Genomic DNA, 22,561 nt, shown 5'->3' with positions numbered 1-22,561 from the left:
GATGACTCTTCTTCTTGAACTTGTCTTCCCTGCTTCTCCATCTTGTGTCCCTTCCCTGTTCCAAAATATATATATATTTAAATATATATATTCCAGTAAAAGAACTTAAACTTGTGTACAGGCAAGCAATTTTTCTGAAGCTTCTGTTGACCAGCACCTGTCTGTATTGAGAAGGAAGGTCTACTCTCTCGGTTGTGCACTATAAATCTGCACATAGGATGAGAGTAGCCATAATGTTCCCTGCCTTTGTGCTCTTGATCAGTGTTGAGGTGTGCGGGCTTAGAGAGACTTCAAGCTTCTGATGCTTCATATTGATGTTGGTGTTCATGAGAAAGCAGATGTGCTTGAGTCAGTTGTCAGTATGAGGAGTTTGTTCCCTGTATACGACCCTGTGCTTGAATAAGTGTAGAGACATAAGTAGCAACATGCTGTTGTTTACCAATACCTGTACTCTAAAGTAAACTCTTAGCTCAGTGCCTGCCCTCAGAGTTATGCCGGGGTAAATAGCTTGGCATTGGTGCCCAGATCCCAGTTGGGTAAGTTGGGAAGATGGTGCTTGGGTGGTGTGTAGTGCTGGCAATACATACCCTCAGCTCAATTCAGCTGTTGGGAGCCAGCAGTTGCCTCCTGGTTAGGGTGGCTGTCGGGGTCACTAATACTGCTTCAGCTGTCAGAAGCCTGTAATCCCTTCACGATATCTTAGTGACTGGAATGTCCACCTCTGGCCCTAATTTAAGTATTTAAGGACATTGTTAGGGGCAAACTCCCACTGTTTCAAGCAGCTGGGTGTGCTTGTTGCTCAGGATGCCCAACAGGCCTGCACAGAATGGATTTCCCATTCTCTTGGGCAGTTTGTCCTGTCTTCTGAACAGAGTTGCAAAGATGTGAGAGAAACTGCAGACAGCTGTGCTGAAGTCCCAGTGTGTGCCCTGCAATACTGCATGGGAAGCTAGCTCCAGCATGCCTGCACCTCAGCATGAGCCTGCTGCTTTGTCTGTCTCCATGAGAAATACAGTGAGTGTTGAAATCATCTGCCAGATACCCAGTGTACAAGTTGCTTCATTAGGTGCCCTTCAGAGTCGCCTCTTGCCCTAAAAATTGCCAGAAGCTGGAATAACTTGATGGAATATTAGGGCAGTTCCACGTTAGGGGTGAACAGATACTTCAGCTGAGCTTTCTGGGGAAACAGAATTCTGTATTACCTTAAAATTTTAGATTGTGCACTTCCCTTACTACCCTTAACTGTAGGGTGATCTGAAATCTTTATAGGGGAAGAATTCTCCTTGATCTTGAAGTATACCATTTAAGAGCAGGGAACTTGGCACATGGTGGGCTGTGGAGATCTCCTGATGGTTGGTTTTGTCCTGACAGACAACAATGTTTCCATTATTTTCTCATTGTTCAGACGTACATAGGAGAGGGATTTGCTGATGTGGAGGTGGACTGCTGTAATGTTCTGTACTGTCTCATCAGAATGTCCACTGTGTTAACTTCATTCCCTATTTTTAGAGACAATCGATATACTGTGACTTAAGGATTGTTCTTCTGGATCTGGCTTCTAGTCTGGCTCTCTGGAGCTAGTTTAAAAGGTACAGTATTTCTAGAATAGAAATACTATGTTCTTTGATAGTGAAGAACATGATCTGCTCCCTTTTAGGGGCTCGTAGGAAGATGTGCACAGAGCAGCACAGACAAGTGCTGTGGCTTAGGGTTGCTATCCAAGTTCTGGGCAATGTTCCCAGTCAAACATGTAAAATAGCTTTTTAACACTTTCCTATAACCAGCTTGACTGCTGCTTAAAGGGCATTCCCCCTTGGCTCCAAGAGTGCCAAACTGCTAGCTCCTGTATGTGTGTATATATTAAACAAGAACTCTCCATGCCCTATGCCTTGTATGAGACAGGCTGAAAATGCATCAATCTCTAAATAAAGCTGAGAAATCGAGCTAGAGACCCTGCGTTGTTGGTTTCGAACCGTGCTCATCTTGTCTCTGTGGTATGAAAGGAACCATAGAAAGCAGAGCATGATTGGCTTGTAAAGCACCTCCTGTTCTGACATGAGACTTGTGTATTGTCCTATCTCTTGACACTAATAGTATTGCTTTCCTAAGGAAACTTGTAGCCTCTTACACACTTGTCCACAGCACCATTAGATTTTTTTTTTTTCATTTACTTTCAAGAGTTCAAGCATTTCCTCTGAGTGGTCATGGCTGAAGCAGTGGAGAGCAGACTAGGAAGTGGTTCTTCACTCCTGTCTGGAATGCTGAGTAAAGGGAACAGTCTAAGTAACTTTACAGGGTTCTCATCTGTTGGCTGCTTCACCCCTAGAGATCTCCTGGATTTTAGGTGGGAGACAAGGTCTGAAGTAGTTCCTGAACTGTTCTGCCTTGGACCAATGAGAAAAGACTTTATCTGATCCCTAAATAAGAATCCTCTTCTGCACTGCTGCTCCTAGGGCAGAAATTAAGACAGTCTTGTTCTCAGCTGCATCAGAGCTACTGTCTGCCTTGCTGTACGCAGAATGGAGTAGGCCATCTTCAAGCCTCCTACGCTGTCATAAGAACAGATCCAAAAGTGGTAGAAGATAGCCCTCTGAGCGTACGTGGGGTGGAGGACTTGCTGATACTGTAGTTGCTCATCCTCTTGCTGGTCTGAATGCTGCTAGACACTGACTGAGTCTGCATAGTCCAACCAAAGTGCATTCTCATTCAAGTTTAATAGTGACTTACTTGCAATTAGTGTTTAGACTCTTAAATCACTGTTCAATTGGGATATAAACTGTCTTCCACCCTATATGGGGCTTTTCTCACCATCTTGCTGGAGCTGCTTCTCTCAAATACTACAGGGAACTGTACCTTATCCTGGTGTTTCAGCCTGTTCTGTTTCACTGGTGCCAATGCATGGGAAAGCCCTTCTCAGCTCGAGCATCTTCTTACCTTAAAGGAGCATCTCAAATCATCTTCCAGAAGTCTCACTGACATGCTGCCCTAAAATCTCTGATTGCAATTGCTATGTCCCTTACTTGTCAGTCCCCTTTGTTGTGTGGCTGAAGCTCAGCTCTTGGCACTGCAGTCACTTTCCCTGTATAACCTTGTGCATGGCAGCCACATTTGCCTGCTTCTCCGTTCTTGTTTGAGCCCATCAGAAGGGGGAGGCAGATGGAACCCACCTACAGCAGCAATAAACCACGTCTAGAACTTGAGAGGGAACTGCAGGAGAGAATGAGGTGGAGGGGATGTCTCAGAAAGGCAGGGTCCTGTCGCAGCCCAGAGCCTCGCTTGATAGTGAGTGTGCAGCCTATATGCAAAATACGTCTTGTTTGTCCCTCCCGTGTTGACCCTGGTCTAAACAGCACATGTGATTGGCATCCTGCAAAGTGACCTTCAGAACTCTCCAGTAGCTTTGCCCCGTGAGTAACTCACACTACAAATCATTTTAAAGAGATGCACTCAACTATTTTTTTAATTTAATTTTACTCTTATATTCTCTGCTCTTTGTAATCTGCTTGGAAATAAAATGTTTTTCCCTGCAGCCTTTGTTGTAGTCTGTTTGAGAATCATTAAACTTTGTCTGGTGTTTCTATTGGAACAGAAGCCAACGTGCCTGTTTACCGCTGTGCCCATGCTGTAGCGCAACAGCTGAGATCGGTGTGTGCCTCCCAGATAGGCTTAGAAAACCTTTGTTAGCCCTGTCCTTGTTTAAAATAAAGGGTAGAGAGACCTGTTAAACTGATCTTGGTCTGGCATGATGCCTCCCCTTCTGCTGAACCTGTGGCAGGTAACGCTGACTTGAGAGTGCATGTCCTTGGCAGGCGGTGTTTTCCTTTGGAAGGCGGCATTTTCCTTTGGAAGGCTGCATTTCTGAACTCAGCCTCCTCCATGAGTATCTCGGTGCTTTCACTGGTTACTGCTTTCTGTGGTGTGAGCCTAGACACTTTCTTTACTGCAAAGGACAGTGCTTTTCTTCCAGCTCCATAGCCCAAGCAAACTGCCAACAACAGGAAAATCAGTGTCTGGATAGGTGAAATCAGCTCTTTGCTGAGAATCAACCCAGGAATTATGTAGAGAAGTAAAACCAGGGTGAAATGCAATCTTTTATAGCAGACTGTCGGGTAACAAGAATTGAAACCCTGTGAAGTTCAGAGCATGGCATAATGATAAGCACTGTTAACACGCGGCTGTAGGAAGATGGTGTTGGTGTTGCCATTCACAGTAGGAACAGGATCACTACCGCTCTCTTGGCTTGAAGTTTTAAGCGGTGTTGCGGATCCTGGTTGCTGGCTCTTAACTATTACGTGAGGGCCCCTGGAAGCCCCAAATCCCCTTCCTCACAGCACAGTGAACATCCCTGCACTGAGGCATGCGCCTTCCTTTCCTGCTAGAAACAAAACCACAATCTGCTGGGAAACAACCATGACTTCTAGAAGCTGCTGCGTCTGTTCTGTGCAGATTACTGCTGTCGAGACCAAACAAGCCACCTGAGGGTCCTGTTTCTGTCTATGGTATGGTTCACTTGTTTGGGGTTCCCCCCCACCGTGTAAATGTCAACATTAGCATCTAACAAAGCCTAGATGAACAGGTCTCTCTCTAAATGCTGTGTTGTCTTTTGGAGAACCTTACTCAGACCAAAACACGTTCATCCAAGCATCAGGACTGAACCTGACCAGCGAACCTCACAGCATACAAGGGCCGTTTGCTTCCAAGTGTTTCAGGAGACCTGAACAGACATCTCTGTTGGCATTTCCTGTGTCTTATAGCTGGGTAACACAAGTAACACTTAGTTTTCTTAAAGCTACTTGCTGATCTTTGGATAAGGATTTAATCTACTGCAGTAAGATAGCTGGAGGTATAGGAGCACCATTCTTTAGTTTCCTGAACTTGTTAAATACTGGGTTGTCTTGGAGAGTCTGTCATACATGAACAGGATGAGAAGGGGTCTGGTTGTCTCATTTCCCTGGTGCTCTGAGGCCAGATTGGGTGTATCGCAACAAGCAAATCAGCTGTCAGAGGAGGGGATGGTTCTGTAGGCTGTAGTACAGTAACTTTTCTGATACACAGAGGGGTCTGCAGGGAGGGGAACATCTTCATCCAGGAAACAGCCGAACACTGGTTCCTGCAACTCTCCTCCAAGGCAGATCCGTGTTTGTGCCTGTTCCTCTCCCACAGGTGCAGTCCTCCCTGTTCCTGCTTGCCTCTGAAATCCTGCCTCCAGCCACCCTCTATGGCACAGGAAGGAAGGTGCTACACCCAGACCTCCCGTGTGCGGGATGGTGCAGCCATCCTCTTCACAGCATTTGTGTGTATGGCCTGGCCTAGTGGCTTTGGGAAGAGGGGGCTCACGTGAGGCTCACACCCAGCTGGGATCTCCTCAGATCCTCCCCTGCGAGACTACTGTGCGATTCCCTCTCTTGCCTGTGCCTTGCATTCCCCTCCTGTGGCTAGGCCATTACCTTGCTCCTGCCTCTTGACTTCTGCCCTTCTTGCAGATCGCTTCTGACTTCGAGAGTGCTTTGGGTTCTGCTGGTGTTCGAGCTCTGCATCTACACAGATCTGGCAAGCACATTTCGTCTGTCTTCTGAAGCTGCTGGAGTATTTAGTGTTGGACTCAACACCCAACCTGCTGGGCCCCACGGGCAGTGTCTTTCTGTGCAATTCATCCATGGCTAGTCTTTTTTAGGTTATTTTCTAAGCATGTGTCACACCATGTGCTTGTGTAAGCAAAGCTGGGGAGTGTCATACAGGAGTGCATTGGGCCGTACCTGGGGTTCAGCTCACTCTGTAGTGCTTCCTTCCTATACATTGAACTAGCTGCTTGGCTTGAACAAGAAAAGGCCCGTTGTGGCTAGTGACGTCCGTGCTGACCCTATTTCACCATGTTGGACATTTACGGTTCTGGTGTTGCAAAGTGCCTTCTGTGACTGGGCCGCAGGCAGGGGCTGCTGCGGGTGGCTGAGCCCGGCCTCGGTGTGTCCCCCTGCCCTGCCCCGTCTCCTCTGGCGTGGGCGACAGCAGCCAGCGGGGCAGCGCCGGGCTGGGCTCCGGGTCGCCCCGCAACCCTCTGCCTAGGCAGGCCCGACCCGGGCAGGGAGACCCGCGCGGCCGGGGGCGCCCAGTGCCCTCCCGGGCGGCAGGGGGCGCGGTCAGCAGCCGGCCCCTTCCGGCGGCCGCTCTGGACCAGAGCTCTCGCTGGGCGGGTACCGCCTGACCCCTCGCGGCCACCGTCGGGGCGCGCGTGCGCTCGGGGGCGCGCGGGGCGACGGGCACGCGGCGGGCCGGCGCCATGGCGGACTACCTCATCAGCGGCGGCACCGGCTACGTGCCCGACGACGGGCTGACGGCGCAGCAACTCTTCAGCTGCGGTGATGGGCTCACCTACAAGTGAGTGGGGCCGGGACTGGGGCCGGGGCCGGGGCCGCCGAGCGGGGCCGGTGCGGGGCGGTCGCTGACCTGTCTCTCCCCGTTACCTCCCAGTGACTTCCTCATCCTCCCGGGGTACATCGACTTCACGGCGGACCAGGTGGTGAGTGGCCAGGGCGGGGGAGCGGGCCGGGGGCCGGGCCGGGGCTGGGGCCGCCGCTCACCCCCCGCCCGCCGCCTGCCTCCCCGCCAGGACCTGACCTCGGCGCTGACCAAGAGAATCACCCTGAAAACCCCGCTGGTCTCCTCCCCCATGGACACGGTCACCGAGGCCGGTATGGCCATCGCTATGGCGGTGAGTGCGGCCCCGCGGGGCGCGCATGACCTGCCGTCGCCCCGGGCGGGTCCCTGCTGCCGCCGTTAACAGGGATGGCGGGGTGCTGGGCGGGGCGGGAAATGCTGTGTGAGGCACACGCGTGTCTGCTCTGGGGTCCCCTAAACACTACAGAGAGCCTCCCACAGCCTCCTCGGGTGAAGCCGTGCCCCATGCCTCTCCCTCGCAACCCCTAAGCCTGCGGGCAGGCACCCTGCTTGTCGCCTGCCTTGCTGCACTGGCTCCCCGAGGGCAGCCTGAGTGGTCTGTCTGTCCGTGCCCAGCTGCTGGATCCCTCCGGTGAAGGGCTGGGCAGGTTTTGCAGTGACTTACAGCTGCCTTTGTGTTACCAGCTGACGGGTGGAATCGGGTTCATCCACCACAACTGCACCCCGGAGTTCCAGGCCAATGAAGTGCGGAAGGTGAAGGTGAGTGGCTGGAATGTCAGTGCTGAACTGCACTCACAGGGTGCTTTGTGGAGGTGGGCAGTGGGGTCTGGCCCTGCTGAAGGGCTGTGAGAGAAGACTGTTAAAGTGTGCCAGATCTTGGTGTTTCAGAACAGTAGCGCTGCTGTGGTTGCCTGCACAAACCTCTTGTGCGGTAGGTGCTGTCCCATGCACAGTCTGGAATTTGAGAGCTGCCAGGTGCCCTGGTATGGGAATATTTCCCATAATTTCAGGAAGGAGGTTAGCCTGGGAACTTTTGGGAATCTAATGTTACTTGGGTGAGCCTTAGTGCTGGGTTGGGAGTCATCCTGTTGGTGAGCATGTGGCCAGGTTGCAGACCTTTGTTAGAAGCTGCAGTAACCACCAGGCACGTGCCCCGCTTCTGCTCGGTCTGGCAGTGCCGCTTAGCCTGGCTGCTGAATCTGCTTCTTTTCAGAAATACGAGCAAGGATTCATCACAGACCCTGTGGTGCTGAGCCCCAATGACCGAGTGCGAGATGTATTTGAAGCAAAAGCTCGTCACGGATTCTGTGGAATTCCCATCACGGACAATGGGAAGATGGGGGGAAAGCTGGTTGGCATCATTTCATCTCGAGATATTGATTTCCTGAAAGAGTCGGAGCATGACTTGCCGCTCGGCGAGGTGAGAAGGGCTTGTGAGCAGCTGATGGATGTGAGCATTGCATTAGGAAGCAGTGTGGCTTGTGATGAGGAGAAGGGTGAGCGCGTGGCTGAGGATGCTGTGCCAGCAGGAGGTAGCAGCTTCATGTTAGCTCTGCGGATCCATCTTCAACTGTATTTCTAGGGGAGAGCATCTTGTTCATTTACACTCTCTGTGCAACTCCTGCAGTGCAGATAGAAGAGAGTAGCTGTGCCATTAGCATTCGCATGACGACTCCTGTGAGGTTATCTTTCTTTTTTGTCGAAGCCATCCTCTCTACAGCTGGTGCTCTCACCTGGTTTGGTCACTAATTCCTGGTGTTCCTGGCTGCTGGCACTGGCCAGGGCTGTAGCAGCTGTGGTGTGCCCAGCAAGCCCTCTGAGTTGTGGTCTTCCTTTTCTGGACTGCCCTTCCCTGTGTGTCTCATCTAGGCCACTTGCTCTTTCAAATAACCCCCTGAACTTGGAGGCTGCCAGTTTAGCGTTTATAATGCTACACTGTCAAACTCCCCTCATACAGGAGAACATTCTCTGCGATGCCAATGTCGATTCCTGTTAGTTCTGCCATTCCTGTTACACGAGCTGTGTAACTGTAGATCTGCGGTGCTGTCAAGTTACACTACCAGTGCCTCAGCCAGCCTCTGTTCTTGACTCATGACTATTTTTAGCTCTTGCTGACCAAACCTGGTGTCACATGCTTATTCCTGTTTGGTTTGAAATCGCCTATAAATACCTGTAACAAGAATCTTAAACCAGGAGTAGGTTATAAAAGTGCACATGGCCTTTTGAAGTGATGCTGGCCCATTCAGAGGAGCCAGATAAGAATCTCCTTTCATCCTTTACGTGGATCTTTCAGCGCTGCAAAGTTGGAAGCTGGCTGCATTTGGTGCTTGCCTCTGTCACTACGCAAGGCTAGGGAAATAAATGGTCTCCTAGATCTCTCCCCACTAGCCGTCCAGCAGTCATCTTGCTGAACCATTCATTGCCATCCAGCTAAACACACAGGTTTCCTGTAGCTCAGGAAGCTCACAGATCCCAGAGACTTAGGGAGTGTGTTGGGATGTGCCTGTGATTCCTCAGGCTTTTCCTGACATGTGCGTTCTGTCACAGACAGGATTTTGGGTCGATGGAGGTGGGGTGAACCTCTTTCCTGATGGAAAATGTCTGTTTTTATGGTATAACTAAAACATTCCTTTTTTTCTTTGTTGTGTGCAACTAATTTACCTTCCTTGAGGGTTAGAGTGTTCCCTTTTAGCTTTGCCTGGCCTTCTCGAGTAACCTTTTATGAAAACGTCCCATGTGAAGTTTGTGATCACAGAATGCTGTGGGTGGGAAGAGACCTCGAGCTCTCTTGTCAAGCCCTCCGCTTGAGGCGCTTTCAGCTGGAGCAGGTTGCGTGGGGCTGTGTCTGCGTCACCAAGGATGGAGAGATTTTGCTGCCTCTGGACTGTTATTCCAGTGTTTGACCATTGACATTGGTGAAGCTTTTTTCTGTATATGATGTCAGATGTTCCTGTGTTCCAGCTTGTGTCCATTGCCCCTTGCCTTTCCACTGTGTTTTGGTGCTTGTTTGGCCAGAGTGAGCGTGTTTCACACTCTATAGAATAGTACTAGTGATTCTGTGATTCTGTGAATCATTAAGGTTAGAAAAGATCTTTAAGATCACCAAGTCCAACCATCAACCCAACACCACCATGTACACGAAACCATATCCTGAAGCGCCACGTCTACACATTTTTTGAACACTTCCAGTGATGGTGACTCCACCACCTCCCTGGGCAGCCTGTTTCAATGCTTGACCACCCTCTCAGTAAAGAATTTTTCCTAATATCGAGTCTAAACCTCCCTTAGCACAACTTGAGGCCGTTTCCTCTTGTTCTATTGTTAGTTACTTGGGAGAAGAGACCAACACCCACCTCACCACAATCCCCTTTCAGGTAGTTGTAGAGAGCGATGAGGTCTCCCCTCAGCCTCCTCTTCTCCAGACTGAACAACCCCAGTTCCTTCAGCTGCTCCTTATAAGACTTGTGCTCCAGCCCCCTCACCAGCTTTGTTGCCCTTCTCTGGACATGCTCCAGCACCTCAATGCCCTTGTAGTGAGGGGCTCAGAGGGGTTTGTTTGGATTGAAGCGACTCGTTTGCCCCCTTGACCTTGCCAGCAGCAACGGTGGGTTATTCTGAGCAGAGCCCTTCCAGAGCCTGTGAGCTGGGGATTGCTGCCTGGAAAGGAACTTGGGGGTGGCGTTTCTGCCAGAACAGCATGCGACTCTGGAGGTGTCTCCAGCCCTTATTTGCCTGCGCCCTATTAACAGAGAGGGCTGTTTGGGTGATGTCCCAAACAAGGGTCATCTGAGTCATCCCTTGCTTCTAGATGCTCTCCCTCAGCTTGCTGAGGCCCTCTGCCATCTCCTGTTTTCACTGCAGTGATGAGTTTGGGGGCTGATGGCCACTGCTTGCATGAGGACAGCACATTGGAGGCTGTTCCTGTGTGTTTCTGGAGGTGTGTTGCTGTGCTGTGGGCTCCTTTGTCTGTAGCACACTCCCACACAGCTGCTGTGGAGCATTTCACGTGGGCAGAGCGGTTCACTATTTTCAGATCAGTGCGAGGGAGTTCTTGTGATTTTTTTTTTTTCTCTCTCTCTCTCTCTCTCTGTCTCCCCCCTCCCCGACTAGATTATGACAAAGCGGGAGGATCTTGTTGTGGCCCCGGCTGGTGTAATGCTGAAAGAAGCGAATGAGATTCTGCAAAGGAGTAAAAAAGGTACCTGTGAATGTCTGCGACGTGAGGGAGAGCCATGGAAGCGCTGGGCTGGGAGCAGTAGTGGGTGAATGTGGGCACGTGTCCGTGTGTGGGTGGAACATGGGAGGGCTGCGTTCCAGCACAAGGAAAGGACAGTGAAGAGAGAGTGCCCACAGCCCTCTGCCAGGGTACAGAGTTCACATGTGTTCATCTCAAATCTGTTTGAAGTTGAGGGATTCTTGGCAGCCCAGCAGCTGAAGAGCGCCTGGCTGTCCAGTCACACGTCTTCAGTGTTCTGTCCTGGCCTTCACATTTTGGCACTCAGTTCAGCTGTGTTAGGGTTTGGTAGTTTGACTTTTAGCACAGTGTCACGGGTCTAATTATTAAAAAAGATACACTTTTTCTATGGTGAATGTGAAAATACAGAATCCTCCTCTAGTCCTGCAAAGTCCTTGCTCTGTTTCACGAGCCAGGGCTACTGGCGTCCATGGCCAAGCAAGATTTGATAACACACTTCTCTGAGTCTCCACCTTGTACCAGTTGCTGCCTGCCCAATGCTCCTGGTCTGCCGCATGGCTCCAGACTAACGTCCCTTTCCTGCAGAAATCTGCAGTGATGTTCCTTCTGTTTGTTTCAAGGCAAGCTGCCAATTGTTAATGAAGATGACGAGCTGGTGGCTATAATTGCACGCACCGATCTCAAGAAGAACCGGGACTACCCTCTGGCTTCTAAGGATTCCAAGAAGCAGCTGCTCTGTGGTGCTGCTATTGGGACCCACGAAGATGACAAGTATCGGCTGGACCTCCTGGTGCAGGCTGGCGTGGATGCAGTAGTGCTGGTGAGCCACCCGCAGGCGTCACATTGGCCTGGGGGGTTTGGGCGGGCTGAGGATGCAGATTGAGTGAATCTCTCTGACAGTGGGGCAGCAGCATGGCACTTACTGTCATTGTTACAGACCCCTTTGTGTTAGAATATGGCAGTTTGTTGACCTCTCAGTTTTGTTCAGGTTGGAGTCCTCGAGGGATTCCTCTTGCTTGGGAGCTTATTTGACCTCGAGGGAGTAGGTGGGGTGCATTGAAGCCCTGAAGGCTGAGAAGAGAAACATTGTCGGTTAATACAGAATCTTCTACAAATGCTTCTTGCAGCCTGCTGCCATCATCTCTGATGTTCCCAACTAGTTTTGAATATTTGGCTATTTACAGTTTCCCTTCAGCTCTGTGGTGTTTGTTACTGTGTTACTCTCTTAACTGCCTGTTGTTCAGGAGTGGTCAGCTCAGAGCTGCTCTGCTAGTCTCCCTTTCTGGCCCGTAAGCTTTTGGGCACAGCCGTCACTGCCTGTATTTGCACATTGTTTTCTCATCGATTGTTAGCTTGTGAGTCCACCATGCTCTGAGGGCATGGCTGTTGCAGCTGGAAATGTTTAACAGAAAGAGTTGGCCGGATCATGGAGATTGGCAGGGCCTGAGTGCTCGGTGGTCGACATCTGGTATTTCAGCTGCCCTGCTGTGCAGCAGGGAGAGATGCATGCCCCCGCCAGCCCTTCTGGGTTTCACAAGGAACATTTACCATTTCACCTGTAGTTTGAGACAGGACTGATGGTGTCCTGGTGGTAGAGCCAGACGTTTCTTACCTGCAGCCAGATGTGCTGCTTGTTGCCTACTGCAGAAGCCACAGGATTTAAACGTGAAGGATATTACTGAAGTCTTTATCATAAACTGCCTTCCACAGGGAAGGTATGTTGTTGTCTTGGCAGCAGCTTCTCCTCTGGTTCTGTGCTCGATTTGGGGAGTTCTTTTGCCTGCGTAGCGGAGACCTCAGTACACAGAGTGAAGATCTGAGGCTCTTCAGGAGCTCCATTTGTAATCTTTTGCAGAAATTCTGGTTGAAATTGGTTTTATTTCTGTTGCAGGATTCCTCTCAGGGGAACTCCATCTTCCAGATCAATATGATAAAATATATTAAGGAGAAATATCCCAACCTACAAGTTATTGGAGGAAATGGTAGGCATGTGTTGAAGACTGTCCTTGTCTTTAAATTACCTTTGTTTCTTAGACATAGAGGGAGCTGCTGGGACGTCAGTGAGACGGTCATCTTGGTAAATGTCTGTGAACTTAAGATGGTGGAACAGAGCAAGACCACTCTGCAGACACAGGGCAGTACCCTGCTGCTGCCAGAGCTGCAAATATTTTGAAACCTTTGTTCTGCAGCACAGTCTTCTGTAGCCTATTACACATTAGCTTCTCTTGCGCACCAGTTTAAAATTTTGGGTAATAATAATGAATATTGCTTAATGTGGAAGTCTATTGGAAATTTTTCCTGCCTCTTGACAGCAGAGTTCAGCAGTCCTTGTCTTTACCTGGCTGGTTTGTTACTGGTGCTGCTGTTAGCCTGTGCTCTGCCCTCCCTACCTGGTGTGGCCCAAAGGGTCCTTGGCACCATGCAGTGACCTCTGCTACCTCAGCCTTTGGGTGTAAGCATGTTGCAGAGTAGCCTAAAGGGCCACTGTCACCTCGCCCACTGGAGGCAGCTGGGACAGAAACTCGCTGCTGCTTTTGCAGACAGGCTCAGTAGCAGTGGACAGCCAGGCCTGGCTCTGACAGGGGCTGGTGCCCTGGGTAGGGGGTGTTTGCAGCCACAGGGGAAGCACCAGGGCAGAGCACTGTCGCCTGCAAATCTGTTTGTCTCTCTTCAAACCAGTTTCTGCTCCCCACAGTTGTGACTGCTGCTCAGGCCAAGAACCTCATTGACGCAGGGGTTGATGCCCTGAGAGTCGGGATGGGCAGTGGCTCCATCTGCATCACGCAGGAAGGTGAGAGAGATCAGCTATCTCCTAACTAGGCTGAAGACATCTGTTTAATAGAGATTCCATGCTGAAAAGCAGCATAGCTGTGATGGACTTCTCCTGTTGTAAGGGCAGTGTCCCAACAACAAGCCATCTCTCACCCCCTTCATCCAGGATGTTCTCATCACCTGGATCAAACCTTTGGGGTGGCAGCAGCAGCAAAGGCATTTCCCAGTATTGACTGAGACTGAGTAGACCAGGTGTGGCATGCGCGGCTTTGCCCGAGAGGAGCCACTGGCTTGGTGTGGGATGGGGCTGGTGGGCAGCTCTGCAGGGAGAGGGGCTTACTGGGTCCCCAGTGCTGGCGGGTGAAGTGCACCAGGCTGTCTGTGCTCCCCTTCCCTCTGGCAGCAGTGTGCGTGATGCTTGAGTATTGGTCTGCTGGGTTCAATGCCTTTCTGCAATTTCCAGGCCAAAATGGGATTTCTGGCCATTTTCTCTGCAGTTAGCTGGAGCTTGTGTGGGGCAGAGGTCATGTCACCCTTAGCTAAAAGGTGGAATGGGGTGTCCCCAGGGCCTGGAGAAAGGCTGCCTTGAGGACAGGCTCAGTCCTCGTGTTTTGAAGCTGGCAAGTGAGATGCAGAGAGGTGGTGCACTGCAGCCCACGAACACAGCCGGTTTCTGCTTTGGTCCTTGCCACGGGAGGCAGCAAGGTGGTAGCTGATGGCTGAAGGTGCTGCCTTAGCTCTGCCGATTCCAGCGTGGAGCCTTTGAGCAGCCCTGGACATAGGCTGCGTTCCTGCTTTGCCTGCCATGGGAATGCTGGCTGCGGGGGGTTTCCTAGTCAGGGCAATCTGTCTTGGGTGACCTTTCTAGGGAGGCTGTGGTGTCCTTAGGCTGATGCTTCCATAAGCCAGTGCAGAACCAGGATGTGCCTGTCTTACTCTGGCTCTGAGGCAGAGGACCCACTGAGGCATGCTCCATTCTGCAGTGTGGTGAACATCTCCAGAGGGTGCTTCTCCCAGTTGCCGCGGGAGGTGGGTTGGGTGCTGGTTTTGGGGAAGGAACAGAGCAGAGGCAGATTGTGGCGCTTCACAGGAGATGTGTTTGCAAAACTTTTAACTGCAGCTCTGCAGGTTTTTGGCCCTTTCAAGGCAAGAACTCTGTTTCTTTGGGTTGGGAGGGGTCTTCTCTCTGGATGGCTGCTGGTGTAGGACAGCATGCGCTGTGCACAGCTGGGCCTGGCTGGCTTGGATCTGGCCTCTGGCTTGGATCTGGCTAGGAAGGTTTTGCAAGGTCAGCTCTATCCCACACCGTATGCTCTGCCTAGTAGCAGGTCACTGCTGGGGTCCTTTGTTCTGCTGCTGTTCTTCTGTCTCTAAAATGTGTGTGTTTGTTTTTGTTTAGCTGCTCCAAAGATCCCTCCAGACCTAAAGTCCCACAGCCCCAAATGCCCTTCTACTGTCACGGGCACCTATAGTAAGTCACTTGCCCTGTTCCCAACCCTAATTACGTGTCTTGAAGCAGGACCCTGATTTGGCTGCACATGGCCCTACTGCTTGTTTGAGAATAATTTAGCTGTAGATGCACTTGGGGTTTTGTGGCTTTGGATACTGGTTTTGAATCTGAAATGGAAGCTGAGAAGTCTTTCTGAATTCCTAAAGCAGGGTCTGAATTGTCAAAGCTGAGGGCACTCAGGCTAGTCCACCGTCCACTCCAAAATCCAGTTCAGGAGCCTGTCTGAGCTTTCTGGCTACGTCTTCTGGATCTCTAGCTGGGCAGACCCTGCTGATCCAGTGCTGGGAGGTGATCCCTGAGCAGTCCTTGATCCTGCTCTAAATCTGGCCCCAGTTGTGGGGAAGTTGTGCGCTGGCTAAGCGTCACTTGGAGCTAGCTCCCCTGGGGCTACAGAGGACTTGACTGCGTATGGCCACCGTGGCAGCTGCCGTACCAGAACCATGTCTTTCCCCTCTGACGCCTGATCTTCGTGTGGAGAGAAAGGGCTCTTCCCCTGGCCAGCACAGGGTGCAGCTTTGTCTGCTCTGTACTTCTCTGATGCTGCCAGATCAAGCAGCCACCCGAGGTGAGACTTGGGTTTTGCCCCTTCTCCTAGTTTTGACACATCTCAAAGGGAAAGAGGTTTCTGTTGAAGATCCTGGAAGGTTTTCTCTAGCAGATGATCTTGTAGGGCCACACTTTGCCGATACACTAAAAAAGACAAACCCTCACCCCGACCACTCAGCGTGCGTGTGCTCTGAACCCTGCTTTGGAAGCCTCTGCTCTGAAGGGGCACTGCCCCTGCTGGGCACTGGGACAGTTGGAACGGTACGACTCTCCCAGGGGCCCTGAGCCAAGCTGTTCCTTAAAGGGCTGGTCTCTGTGGTCACTGTTGTGAGGTTTCTGCAGGCTCTGCACTCTCTACACACAATCCCGTAGACACCGGGCTCTAGACCTTCCAAAATCAGGTGCTTCTCTCCATAGAGCTCTTCCTTGCAGTGTTTTGCAGCCATAATGCGGCCTTTAGCAGTGCGGTACCGAGCGAGACCACCTCTTTAAGACTAATGGCGTTCATGTTGTAGCTGGCAGACTCTCCCTGGCTGGGTAAGCCCTACCTTAACGCTGAGTTTTGTTTGATTAAAATCAGTTCTTTCACAATCTCAGCCTGGAGTCTGGCTTCCCTCTCTCAGCAGCTCCTGCTGAGCACTGGAGCGGAGCAACTGCAGACTCCCAGCCTCGGCAAACGTCTGCCAGGGATGTGTGCTGCCAGTGCTGCTGCCAGACAGGCTAAACCACACCTCGACTCCATGCTCCGAAGTACTAATCCTGCATGGCCATAATCTTACCTGGTGTATTGGACTAACTGTGACTGAAGAAAAGGCTTCCAGTTAATTGCGGGAAGTCTTCCTGAGAGAAGCTTATCTCGGCATACTTGCATGCCTGTGGCTGACAAATGTGTTACAAGATGTGCCCTGTGCTGGTTTTCCCCTCGCACAGGGGGAAGCCTCTAACTGCTAGCGACTGGGAAGAGCAGGTAAATCCAAAGCGAATAACTCCCTTCCCATGGGGCAGCTAAACTTGACAGAACCATTGCTACATTGCAGGGCAGGAACATAAATTATTTCTTGTAAGCCATCAAGTCATCCTGCCTGTTTCCTTTTCCACTGCTGCAAGTGTGTTTGTGTGTGTGTGCAGATGCATATGTATAGATACACATATACATAAAAGTATATCTATACATATATATATACACACATACCAGCTCTATCCCAGCCAGCTGCCTTTCCACGCGAGAAGCACATCATACAGCTGCTGGATATATAGAGAAGGGGTCTGGTGCTGCTAGGAGGGGGCGAGTGGTGGGAGATGGCTACGTGCTGGGGATGCTGTGGAGAGAGGCTTTTGGAATCTGCTCCGCTTCCTTCCCAAGCTCCCACACGTCTGTTGTGCACCAGGACAAGCCGTGAGTCTCGGCTGATCCCAGGCATTTGGTCAAAGACCCCAGTCCCAAGGTCACACACAGCTTTTTGGAGTCGAGGGATGTGAGGATGTCCCAGCAGCCATTTCCTGGGCATCCGCTTCCCTTGCAACTCGTCCTAGGGAAGGAGCATCCAGGGATTTGTGTGTTCCTGAGTGCTGGAGCATGTGTGTGCTGGAAGCCTAAAGGGCCTGCTAGGGAGGGAATGTGCTGCTGCATGGGAGCTGACCCTTTCTCTGCTCTCTCCCCACCTGTAGTGCTGGCGTGCGGCCGCCCCCAGGCCACGGCAGTATACAAGGTGTCCGAATACGCCAGGAGATTTGGCGTCCCTGTGATTGCAGATGGAGGGATCCAGACGGTTGGGCACATTGCAAAGGCCCTTGCACTGGGGGCCTCCACGGGTGAGCAGCACATCGGGTGGGCTGGTTGTGTGCGTTGTAGGGAGTCTCCTGGGAAGGGTTTCCATATGGCATCGATTCTGGGCGCAAGGGAGTATACCTGCAGGTGGTTGGGAGCATGGGCGGTCCAGCACAGTGCTGTGCCCGGGGACCCTGAGGGGTTTGCAGCCACAGCCTTCCTGCTGCTGACGTGCTGTTCTTGGTGATCTCCTGTGCTAGTGATGATGGGCTCTCTCCTGGCTGCCACCACAGAGGCCCCAGGCGAGTACTTCTTCTCGGATGGAATTAGGCTGAAGAAATACCGTGGCATGGGCTCACTAGATGCCATGGACAAAAACTTGGGCAGCCAGAACCGGTATTTCAGGTAAGGGATGGTGCTTTGGGGCAGCAGGTCAAGCTTTTGGGGCTTCTCTGCTTCACAAACTTCCTTGATTTGTGCTCCCATGCAGTGAGACAGATAAAATCAAAGTGGCCCAGGGGGTCTCCGGTGCAGTGCAGGACAAGGGCTCTATCCACAAGTTCATTCCGTACCTGATTGCTGGGATCCAGCATTCCTGCCAGGATATTGGTGCCAAGAGCCTGACCCAAGTCCGGTGAGTGCTTCCCCTTGCTTGTGCTCTGGTTCAGTCTCAGTGCTGCCATTTGGGGTCCCTGGGCAGGCTGTAGCCAAGCTGTAGCATGTTCTGTGTGGTCTGACCTCGCTGTAGCCCTCTTCCCTCATGCTAGCCCCAGGGATGCAGGAGCATGGTCTCTTGTGGCATATTCAGCTGGCTGGGCTTGAAATGTTGGGGTTACCTTACTCTGCCTGGCTCCTGGCTCTTAGCAGCACAGCAAAGACCATTCTGGCTGCATCTGGAGAAACCACCGTCCCTTGCCCCACCTGCTCCAGCTGAACATGTGCCAGAGCGCTGTCTTCCCTGGACTCTGTCTGGCACGTGACAGGCATCCTTCTTCCCCCTCAGAGCCATGATGTACTCTGGAGAACTGAAGTTTGAGAAGAGGACGACATCTGCCCAGGTGGAAGGAGGGGTGCATGGCCTCCACTCGTAAGTGCTGCTGGCAGGACCCCTGTTTCTCGGGGGTGGAGATGTGGCAGTTAAGTGTGGCCATCCTGTGCCTCAGCTGGCAAGCCACCACGGTGCTGGCATCACCTGCTGCGTGGCTGGGCTGAGCTGCAGCCTGTCAGCTGGCCCGGGCCAGTGCTCCTCTCGCAGCAGGGCATGAGCAGATGAGCCGCTCGCTGCCAGTGTGCCGGGGCTCTTTTCCTCATTGTGGGCCAGCAGGCCAGGAGCCATTCCTAACTGCGCCTTTGGTCCTTGCTGTGGTCAGGCAGGTCAGTAAAAGGGCTCTTGGCTTGTTGCTCCCCTCACAGGTATGAGAAGCGCCTCTTCTGAAGGAGGTCTGTCTGTGTCCGTCATCGTGCCACTCAGCCCTGTGCTACCCCGCGCGGGAGCTGCTCTTGCTGCAGAAGTGCCATTACGCTGTGGGCTGCCTGGAGCTCCCTCTGTCCCTTGGCTGCTTCATCCCCACCCGAGAGGGCCTACCTACCACCCAGGTGCAGTGATCCTGGCTGGCACCTGGAGCCTTGCACGCATTGGTCGTGTTTTACAATAAAAGAGGAAAAGATGTGCAACTGGTATCAGCCCCGAGCCCCTCTTCCTTGTACTGCCCTTGTTCTCCTCCCCTGGCGCTCTCGTTCGCTTCCTGCACCCACTCTGGAGCAGCTGATGCCCCCAGGAGCGACCCTGGGTGTGAGGGGCAATGGGGAGGGGACAGCCCCTTGACAGGGCTGACTAGGTGTTTAATAAAAACCTTTCTGAGAACAAAAAACAAGTGGTTGCTGGGCAAGAAAGCAAATGGATTTTACAGGGTTGTTAGCTACTGCCGGGTGCTGTCCAACCCAGCAGCAGCCCGGCTGCCCCTGGGCCTGCTTCAGCTGCTGCAATGCTAACCATGTAGGTGTGTGCACAGTCCCACAGAGGCACCCCCACACGCCCCTGGAAATGCTCCATGCTGCAGCTGCTTAGACACAGCAGGCCCTTGTACCTATACCTTCCCATGCTTGGCCCTCACCAATCCCCCTTTCTCCTTCCCTTTGTTTCTACCCCTAAATGTCCCATACTGACCCCACAACCCCCAGATGCTCGTCCCTGCACCTGCACCCCCTGGGGCTGGTGGGTGTGGGTGGTACAGATGACTTGCAGAGGCTTTGTGTACCGTTTGTTTGCCAGGAGGGCTGTGGACAGTGAACTTGGAAGGGCACAAAAGAGCTCGGGGGCTGCCAAAGGAGCCAGGGTTTGCGTTTCTGCACGCCTGACCTGTGCAATTGTCCCCTGCGTGGCTGGGTTACCTGTGCTTGCAACACCAGGTGCCAAAGGTGTTTTACACGTGTACCAGCTGCCCCAGCATGTGCAAATGTCACTCCTGTTTACCATCAGCGTTTTGTGTCTCTAATGTTGTTGACAGAAAAAAATTGCTCTGCAGCATGGCAATGTCAAGTTAGATTTACACATGCTAAAGCCAGAGCCTTGAACTACATCATGGTGTCAGTGTCAAACATTCATTAATGCAGCTGGCTCATTAAGCAAAGCTGGCCCACGGTCTGCCCGAAGGCTGGGGACCGCAGCCACATACCCCTCCTTGGGCCCACAGAGCTGGTAGGGTTTGGAGCATGAGGCTGCCATTAGGTACATGTACTCCCCTACCCCATCCCGGGGGGTGGCATCCACAGCCATGAGCCAGGGCAAGATGAGGGGGACACGACAGCGACCCTCTCCGTATCCCCTGCTTCAGTTGTGAGCCTGTGGGGAGATGAGGTGCAGCACCTATCACTGAGCCAGGGCCAACTGCAGCTGGAGGCTTCACAAGGGACATGGGCACTGTGGGGGGTACATAACTCCGCAGGAGAGCCCGGGCAGGCCAGCGCCAGCTGGGACGCACCAGTTGCTGGTGGTGGCTGTGCCCAGGGAGCTGTGGTGACAGACCCACAGCCCCCCCCAGCCTGGGCAGCTCTGCAAGGGCAGTGAGCACCCGCAGCCCCATGGTGCGTTACAGCCTCGCTCTGCTGTGTGTTAACCAACACGCAATTGCCTTGTGCTTCCAATTTACATATATTTCCCTTCTGCAACCCCAAACATGCTGAGGGGTGATGGCTTCCTGCTGCCAAGGCAGAGCAGCAGCGCTGCAGGTGCAGTGCTGCTGGCAGCGCTCGGGCCTCGTACCATGCCCCGCAGCCAGCACTGGGCAAAGCAGCCGAGAAGCCAGGGACTTCAGGGCAAAGCCAAGCCCACACAGTTCACAACACCCTCCTGTGTGCAGAGCCACCACCCAGCCGCAGCCGGGCTCCGACAGTTCAGTCCAAAGCGTTTCTCTGCCTGGAGAGTGACAGCTGGGGACTCCAGGCGGGAAAGCGGAAGAGCTGCTCAGCCCATGGCAGGCAACACCTACATCCCCACGTAGGTGCCCCGCGGTGGGATGAGCCCAGCAGCTGCCATGCGCTTCTCACTTGTCAGGAAGTTGAAGGTTGCGCACGCATTTGGCTGTGAAACAGAAAAGGGAGGGAGAGAAGCCCCAGGCCTCAGGCAGGAGATGCAGCCCTTCCCCATGGGCCACACAACCCCCTCCCTCCTGCCTGTTCTGGGGCAGGCAGAGCCCCAGGGAGGACTCCCAGTGGCCACCGCCCTCCCCTTCACTGGGGTGCTGCCTGTGCACATCCCTCCTCACCGTGTCCTGCACCTCCACAGCGATCCCGCACTCCCGCATCTGCTTCAGCATGGCAGGGTGGAGCCGCTCCACCCTGTCTCCTGTGCCCAGCACCAGGATCTCTGCAACCAGAACATGACTGCAGGCAAGGGTGGGCCGGGCTGCACTTGGGCTGCCTCGGCCCAGGCCTGCCCTCCCTGCTGGGACCAACAGCTCCCCCAGAGCCGCCCCTATAGGAGCCCAAATGAGGGAGAAGTCTGGCTTGCTGCACCCCTCCTGCCCCGCTGCACCTCTCCTGCTGCTGCTGCAGAGCAGAAGAATGCCAGAGAGCAGCTCCTTCCCCCAGAACGCCAGCAGGGCACTGCGGGGTGGGCTGGGGCAGAGCTGTGCTGGCCCTGAGGGGCAACCGGGCCCCTGCACAGCTCAGGAGCCAGCTTGGGCAGGCTGTGACAGCATAGGACCCCGGCCGCACCACGTACCTATTTGGGGCTCCAGCAGCCAGAACAACGACAGACTCTCATGCGAGATGTCCCTGTAGGAGCCAACCTGTGGGGAACCAAGGGCACTGAGCAGGGGCAGACCCCCGGAGCACTCGCCCACAGCGTGGGTGGGGGCCGAGCAGCCCCTGGCCCACCGCCGGGCACTCACATTCCACTGGAGGATGGTGCGGGGCAGGATGGCACAGGGCCCCACCACCAGGTCCCCGCTGATGGTGAAGCCGCGGCTGCTGTATCCCTCGATGAACATGATGTTGGGGGACTCTGGCTCCAGCACCGTCACCCGCGTCCGCTGGTAGAGCTCATCGTCCGCTGGTGTGAGGCGGTGAGCCCGGGACGGTGCCCTGCAGGGACGGGGAGCGGCTTGGACATATGGGGCCCACGACCGGCCCCGCAGACACCCCATAGCAGTCCCACAGCGAGCCCCATGGACACCCCACTGCTACCCGCCAGCTGCCTCAGAGATTCCCACACGCAGTCCACAGCGATACCCACAGCCGCCCCACGGACGCCCCACAGCCATCCCCCGTCAGCGCCGCGGCCACCGCCCCTGGGGCCCCACGGGGATCCCCCCGCCCAGCCCGAGGGTGACAGCCACGGCCGCCGTGCCGGGGCCCATACCAGCCTGCCGCCCGCCGTGCCGCCGGGCCCAGCCGCCGCAGCGCCACCGCCGCCATGGCTGTCCCGCCGCCGCCGCCGGAAGCACAGAACGTCCCCAGCCCCCTCCCCCACCCCCCGCGCCCCGCGCGCGCCCCCTGGCTGTGGCCGCCGGCGCCGCGGGCAGCCCCGGCCTGCCCGGGCTGGGACAGCGGCACAGGCGGCGGGAGCGAGGCTGGCCCGGGGCCCCCCCGGCTACCACCTCCTGCCGCGGGGCGGGGCGGAGGGACACACACACCCTCCCGCCCGCCCCGCCACCCTCCCCCGGGCCCGCCCCCGGCCTGCTGCACCCGGGGCGGGCTGCGGCCGGCGCCGGAGCGAAACCGAAAGCGGCGGCGGGGCGGAGAGCGGCACGGCGAGTCCGGGGCGCCGCGGGGCTACGCTGCCCCGGTCCCGGCCCTGCCCCGGTGTTGCCGGGGGTCCCGCCCGGGGGACCCCCGATCCCCGCCGCCGGGAGGGCCGCGGACCGGTGCGGGC

The 22,561-nt window shown here is 54.0% G+C and overlaps 2 protein-coding genes across 5 annotated transcripts; one reads left to right on the top strand and one right to left on the bottom strand.

Annotated features, from left to right (window-relative positions):
* Positions 1 to 6,277: 6,277 nt before the first annotated feature.
* Positions 6,278 to 18,760, top strand: IMPDH2 (inosine monophosphate dehydrogenase 2; the record flags this gene model as incomplete). Of its 4 annotated transcripts, XM_082004487.1 has the most annotated exons (15): positions 6,278 to 6,375; positions 6,469 to 6,517; positions 6,608 to 6,709; positions 7,081 to 7,155; positions 7,610 to 7,816; positions 10,507 to 10,594; positions 11,212 to 11,411; positions 12,483 to 12,573; positions 13,287 to 13,382; positions 14,763 to 14,834; positions 17,088 to 17,231; positions 17,448 to 17,592; positions 17,678 to 17,821; positions 18,191 to 18,274; positions 18,601 to 18,760. In XM_082004487.1, the coding sequence occupies 15 exons, from the start codon at positions 6,278 to 6,280 to the stop codon at positions 18,620 to 18,622; spliced, it is 1,617 nt and encodes a 538-aa protein (XP_081860613.1). In that variant the 3' UTR covers positions 18,623 to 18,760. The 4 variants fall into 4 exon arrangements, with proteins under 4 accessions (XP_081860613.1, XP_081860615.1, XP_081860614.1 ...); XM_082004489.1 differs by lacking the exon at positions 7,081 to 7,155; XM_082004488.1 differs by lacking the exon at positions 14,763 to 14,834.
* A 1,911-nt stretch (positions 18,761 to 20,671) lies between these two features.
* NDUFAF3 (NADH:ubiquinone oxidoreductase complex assembly factor 3) lies at positions 20,672 to 22,104 on the bottom strand (the record flags this gene model as incomplete). The annotated part of the gene is made up of 5 exons (XM_082004432.1): positions 20,672 to 20,767; positions 20,952 to 21,052; positions 21,410 to 21,476; positions 21,579 to 21,771; positions 22,049 to 22,104. 5 exons carry the CDS (start codon positions 22,102 to 22,104, stop codon positions 20,672 to 20,674), a joined length of 513 nt encoding a protein of 170 aa, XP_081860558.1.
* Between the last annotated feature and the right edge of the window lie 457 nt (positions 22,105 to 22,561).

The sequence above is a fragment of the Phaethon aethereus genome, assembly GCF_964289735.1.
Source record: "Phaethon aethereus genome assembly, chromosome: 11".
In the NCBI taxonomy this organism is placed as follows: domain Eukaryota; kingdom Metazoa; phylum Chordata; class Aves; order Phaethontiformes; family Phaethontidae; genus Phaethon; species Phaethon aethereus.
Note: the sequence above shows the minus strand (reverse complement) of the source record. Positions and strands in the feature narration are given on the sequence as shown.